Source organism: Charadrius vociferus, unplaced genomic scaffold (assembly GCF_000708025.1).
Source record: "Charadrius vociferus isolate BGI_N301 unplaced genomic scaffold, ASM70802v2 scaffold411, whole genome shotgun sequence".
Taxonomy (NCBI): domain Eukaryota; kingdom Metazoa; phylum Chordata; class Aves; order Charadriiformes; family Charadriidae; genus Charadrius; species Charadrius vociferus.
This window is the reverse complement of record NW_009646935.1, coordinates 3,753,449-3,759,536: the sequence shown is the minus strand read 5'-3', so window position 1 is coordinate 3,759,536 and position 6,088 is coordinate 3,753,449. Positions and strand designations below refer to the sequence as shown.

Here is a 6,088-nt window from a genome sequence, read left to right as displayed (position 1 = left end):
ATGTGGTGGCAGTGAAATGCTGCAGGGCACTTGGGGGGGGGGGGGGGCAGCTCAGTTTCCGCCCCTGGCACTGAACAGGCTCCAAATGGAAACGGAGAACCGAGGGATGGAGCTCTGGCCCCGACAGCTGCTCAGCACCGGCAGCTCATATCTGTCCTCTGGAGACCCAACTCAGGCAGGAGCTGAGAGCGATTCAGGAGCTGCTGGGCCAAGCTGAGCTTGCTCACTAGCTTGGCCCTTTGAGGGATGCATGGCATTTTAGGGCCTGATCCTGCCCCACTGTGGAGTAGCTCATTGGCCTAAGAATGGGGTGGTGGTCTGGGCAGCAGCCAGGTTGTATCTACACCCCCTGAGCCTTCAAATGCAAGAGGGGGGTGACAAGAGGGACCTGAGCATCCTCTGTCATCATCAGTCACTGCATTACGGACCCCTTTTTCTGGAGAGGTTGGTGCTCCTGTGGAGGCAGCAGAAGGGGCCTGTGGGCAGGCAGAGCGTAGGGTGACTTTGGCTGGGATCATCCTCTCGTGTCACGATCAGCCTCGTGTAACGTGTGCTCCCTCTCCCCCCCTTCCTCCCCTCTCTCACTGACACCCACGTGTGTGCCTTCCCTCAACCCCCTCCCCCCCCACCGCTCCGGCCGCCTTCCTGCTGCCGCCTGCGTGTCCGCACCCTGCGCTTGCACACCCAAACCCCTCCCCCCACCCCCGCGGCTGCCCCTTTGCCCTGGACACACGTTCCCCTGTGTCCGACGGGCCCTGGATGCCCGGCCGTGGGGGCCATCTCCTCCCCAATCCCACCCCTCCGTGCTCTCCTGGCTGTTACCCCTGAAGGTTTGGTTTCAGAACCGAAGAGCCAAGTGGCGGAAGCGGGAGAAGTGCTGGGGCCGGAGCAGCGTGATGGCCGAATACGGCCTCTATGGGGCCATGGTGAGGCACTCCATCCCTCTGCCTGAGTCCATCATCAACTCTGCCAAGAGCGGGCTGGTGGGATCCTGCGCCCCATGGCTGCTGGGTAAGTGGGAGCTTGGGGCTGGAGGGGTTGGGGGGCAGCTGCGAAGTGAACGGCCCTTCCTCTTTCGTATGGCTGTCCTCGCCTTTTCCCACAAAAGAATGGGGCTTGGGCATGAGCTGTACGCAGGCTGCTAAGTGTCCTGGTTTTTTTTTTTCACTCCCTTCTTGCAAAGAACAGCTGGGAAAGGGAAAACCTTTTAGCACCGTGTCAGACAGGTGCCCGCACCTTGGTTAGGTATCGCTTTCTAGTGCTAGCAGCCAGCATGGGAGTTGCAGGGCGTCTAGGAAGTCATCACCCTCCCCCCACCAAAATGAAGATAACGTTAATGCTGTGCTGCCTCAGAGCTACCATCTGCTCATACATGGTCCTACATTGAGGTAGCACTAAAAATCCAGGGCGGGATGGGCCATCGCAGCACCGCTCTTACTGTAAGTCTTCCTTGCTGCAGGGGAGGTACGGACCAGGTCTGCCGCAAGCCGTCCTCTTGGGCTGCAGAGAGCAGGTGGCAGGGCTCCAGGTTGGGGAAAAGCTGGTAGCTAGCATGAATCTTCCTCGGGATGCAAGTGAGAGCTGAAGGAAGCAGCAGGACGGCAGGAGGTGATGCTGAGCGGTCCCGGGCAGAAATAAGCAACCGGCACCCTTGGCTTTGCTCTTTCCCCTCTGCAAGGCATGCACAAAAAGTCCATGGAGGTGAGCAGGAAGGCGGAGAGCCAAGAGAAGTTGGCAGATGGCTGGCGAGCGGAGCAGGAGGAGGAGGAACTCAAAGGGAAGCAGGCCAGTTCCCAGAGGGGCTCTGACAAGCTTGGCCCTGCAAAAGATTCGGAGGACACAGCCATTGACCTCTCCAGGACAGCCAAGCACGAGAAGAGGGGTGTACTGAGGCAGTGCATCAACGGGGACCCCCCCACGGAGCAGAAGGACAGGGACCACTGAGCTTGGGCTGCCCCAGAGGAAGCCAGACCTCACAGCTTCCTGTCAAGATAATAATATTTATTGATTTATTGATATATATATTTTTTTCTTAAATAACTGAACTTTTATCTGAATTCAGGGCATTTTAAAACTGAGCACACACATCCCCTTGTCCCCTCTTTCAAGCTGTTCACTTGTCAGCAGAGCCAGGGTGGAGGGTGGGAGAGGTGTCCCAGCGGGGACAAGAGCAGTGCGAAAATGAGACCGCGTTGTGGTCAGCATCGACCGTGTCTGGGGAAGAGCCGCCCGTCCCCTCTGGGCTGTGAAAGCTTCCCCGGCCAGCCAGGAGCACAAGGAGAAGCAATGCAATGGGAGCCGCTCCCTTCTCAAACACGCAGGTGCAAAGACGGTGCAGGAGTTTACAGACGCCTTCTCTGAGCACTTCCACCCTGCACAGCGCCCGCGTGGCAAATCCCTCCGCTTTGAACACACAATTCTTCCACCTGGAGGAGCAGCAGGGTTTTTAAACACGGTAGGGTTCATCCTCAAGCTGGTGTAACCTAACAGATGCGCCGGTTTATACCTCCTGAGGATCTGGCCTGCCAATGCAGCCTTATCACTGGATTTACACTGTGTAGCTTCCTTAACTCATATTTGGGAGAAGGGGGTAAGGACATTTTTGTTTATGCAATGGTTTTGTACACTCTTGAATGTTATCTGCCATACTATGCATAATAGAACAGACCTTTTTGAAAACCAAGCCATAGTACCCCAGAGCAATTAAACAATTTTGTGAATTGACATAAGAAGATATTTTGTAATTGTCTGTAAAAAGTGTTAATGTCAGAGCTGTTTCTTGGTCGTCCTATATTTATGTCTAAAAGCACTTTAGTGATCTGGATTTTTGAATGTGGCTCTTCCTGTTTTGTCCACCATTTATTTATTACACATCCATAAATAAAATTGTGGTGTATCTTTGGTTTTCATGCTCGGCATTGCAATTTGTACCTTCCTTTGGCATATCTCGTGGTAGTTCCCAGCTTTGAGCAGCTCCTCCGCAGACTTGTGCCTAAACTGGGCTGGAGAGCTCTGCTGAGGCAGTGTAATTGTTCCAAGGGGGCAAAGCGAAGCCCTCCCCAGAACTGAGGTCTAATCCAGCGGCCTCTACATGCCAGAAGGTGATTGATTTCTGCCAGTCAAAGAGCCAAATCATGGCTGATGGCTTAAGAGATGGTCCGAAACGGGACATGCAGCCAGTTCCTGAGAGAAGTCAGGGAGAAAGTTGCTCCAGTCTTCCAAGGGTTGTTGAAAATCCTCCTCAATAGAGCGTAAGTGTGAGGTTTTCCCGCCCTGACAGCAGGAAAGGCGCTCTGCCTCTCGAGTGTCTGTACAGTGCTCTCCTCCTCCTGCTGATCCTGCTGCTTTGGAGGGTGCAGAGTTGTGCCCTGTGTCCCCACGTCTCTTGTGATTAAATACAAGCAGCAGCTGCTCACTTTGCCTCGGTGAAGGCATGGTGGGAGGTACTGTTGGGGGCACCTCTGCCTCCTGGGGAGGTACACAGAGCAGCCATGTGGTCCCAACCGCACAAACACTTCCAGCGAGGCACAAGGGCGTTGTGGCCATCCAACTGCCCGACTCCTAGCTGCGACAGGTCCTCATCTCATGGCTGGGCTGAACTGGCCCATTGCACACACCGCGACAGCTCTCCTGGAACACCTCCAGTTTCAGCCGCTGGCCAAAACATAACGGAAAATTATCAAAAGGTTTTATTTAAATCTGAGTAATTCCAATTTGGAAAGTTTCCTAATACAGCTCAGGGGGTGCGCAGCCATGTAACGATGCTGTCACCTGTCCCCCATCCCTGCTGCTGGGCCCATCTTCTTGCACACAGGCAGCCGTAGGCTGTGCTGGGCGGTGGGAGAGGGTGGGATGCTGGCTGGGAAGAGCAGAGCAATAAAAGTGGCATCTGCAGATTTCCTGCCTTTCCCCTCCTCCGCTCGGCCAGGGCCCGCTGGGCGGGGGGCAGGGAGCAACATATGCACAGCAAATACAAGCTTTACAGCAAAAAAAAAATGTTGGGGGTGGGGGGGGGACACACACAGGGAGCGCGGTTCAGGGAAGGACCAGCCAGGGCTTATTGCAGCAGCAATTAGGCTCACAGAGAGCCGAGACTTAGCACATTGGAGGCCTAATCCTGCCTGAGCAGCATCTGCAAACCTTTTATTTGGGCCGTGCCATGCTGGCACTGGATGCCTGCAATCATTTATTTTTTTTTTTTTCCCTGCCCGCGTGCAGATGGCCTGGCTCTTCGCCTTGCGCTGGGTGCAGCGCTGCGGAAGCAAGCACATCACTGCCACAACTGCTACAAGGGGAAACACCGCATCCCTGGCAACACGCAGGGTGCGGACAACTGTCCTGGTAGGGCCTGGTGGGCTCTCAGCTCTCACTTTACAGTGTGAAGGGGGAGTCATGTCACGGGGAGGGTTGCTGGCCCGAGGAACTTGTTGTGTGCTGAGAAGTAACCGCAGGGTGCAGCCAGGTACGCTGGGGCTCAGACGTGCCCTTGCTGCTCCGCTCACAGGGCGAGAGCCCAGGGGAGGCCAAGTGAAGGCAGGTGCTGGTGGGTGACAGTGACTGCCCAAGGTTCAGCTCCTGGTTGCCACCAGGAGCTGGTGGCAGGGTCTGGTGGGCAATCCTCGGAGCTTGGACAGTCACTTGCCTCTTAGATGCCTGCAATAAGCCTGGCAGGGAAGTGCTCGCTGTCCTCCATATGTCAGTGCGGTTGTAGTGGCAGTAGGAGTAGGGCAGCACATTTTTCTTGTCATTGCTTCAGATTTGATCCATCCTGAGATTCGTGGTAGCTAAACGCAGCCACAACTCCTGCCATTGCTATTTCAGGCCAGGGCTGGTCATGTCAGTGTGACAGAAGAAAGTGTGACTTATGGCAATGGCTGCCATTTGCGCACTTCTCCACTGCTGCAGTGGGTTTGCCCATGAGAGACCCAGAAGCCATCTCAGTGACCACACCAGGGCCTGGCTGGCATGAACTTCCCTCTGCGAGGGGCTCTGGGGGTTCCTCAGCCACAGCAGCTGGGTTTGCTCAGGCAGGAGATCCCTTCCATGTGGCTCGGACAAGAGGACTTGGTAACATCAAAGCCACTGTTCAGCAGCCAGCGCTGCTGCAGCCTCACTTCAGTTCATCTGGGCTGCCACCCACCATGGCACATCCAGATCTTTCCACAGCACCCTATGTACAGCGCTGGCCAAGGACTTAGGCGATCTGCTAAACCAATCATGGCAGAAAGGACGAGGAAAGAGAAAAGGGAATAAAATGAGATTATTTTGGCACGTCTTTTGTCTTTTACGGGACTGCAGGCTGTTAGGCATGCACATCTGGGGGTTGCAAGGATGTGGTGGTGGTGTCCTGGTGATGAGCCCAGAGCAGGTCAGAACAGAGAAGGCTGCAGGGCTGCATTTGCGGAAACATCTCGATGGTGCCATTTCCGTACAGCTTATTAATATTATTTTCTAACCGGCATTTTGTCTCCACTCATCCTCCCAAGCCGCAGGCTGGATTTTCAGACTGGCAGGTTAGGAAGCGAGCATGAACGCTTTGCAAGCGCTCCCTCGTGTGGAGCTGGGTGATGGCACACAGTGAGCAGCCCAGGACCGAGGAAGGGCTGGCTGGTGGTAACCAGAAGCTTCACTCCTTCCCCTCAGCCCAACAGACCCCTGTTCACCTGTGGGGCGACATGCAGGGGGTGTCCGCATGCAGAATTAAATAATCCAGTGGGGGGTTGTTTTTCATTACTCGCTTCTTGGATCACCAACAGCCACTCGGTACAAGGAGCAGCCCCTTCCCTAGAGCAAGCCAGGTTCTGGCAGAGGGCATAGGCACTGACCAGAGACTCCAACTTCCTCCAGACTGCTCCTTTCCAAGGTTAGTTCAGCACTAGCACCAATACAAGTGCATTTGTATGAACCAAGTGCCTGTATTCAGCCCTGTTCTGCTCTGGGTGTGTGCCATTTCCCTCTTATTCCATGTCCTGCTGGCTCAGGGAGGGCAGGGCAGCAAAGGCCTCACCCGCCTTTTGGCCCCACTCCCCCTCTTTCCCACCTTCCACAGTCCCGCTGGACTCTATGGTCGCTGGCCACACGGGGCCGC

The 6,088-nt window shown here is 55.2% G+C and overlaps 2 protein-coding genes across 2 annotated transcripts in view; both read left to right on the top strand.

Moving 5' to 3' along the window:
- LOC104295160 (visual system homeobox 1-like) overlaps positions 1–1,944 on the top strand; it is an 11,763-nt gene extending 9,819 nt beyond the window's left edge. Inside the window, exons 2-3 of the mRNA XM_009894868.1 lie at positions 831–1,011; positions 1,679–1,944. Of these exons, the coding sequence (XP_009893170.1) occupies positions 831–1,011; positions 1,679–1,944 (447 nt within the window). The remainder of the gene's footprint in view (positions 1–830; positions 1,012–1,678) is intronic.
- Positions 1,945–4,218: 2,274 nt separating this feature from the next.
- PEX6 (peroxisomal biogenesis factor 6) overlaps positions 4,219–6,088 on the top strand; it is a 17,294-nt gene continuing 15,424 nt past the window's right edge. Inside the window, exon 1 of the mRNA XM_009894866.1 lies at positions 4,219–4,341. Coding sequence (XP_009893168.1) covers positions 4,219–4,341 — 123 coding nt within the window. The remainder of the gene's footprint in view (positions 4,342–6,088) is intronic.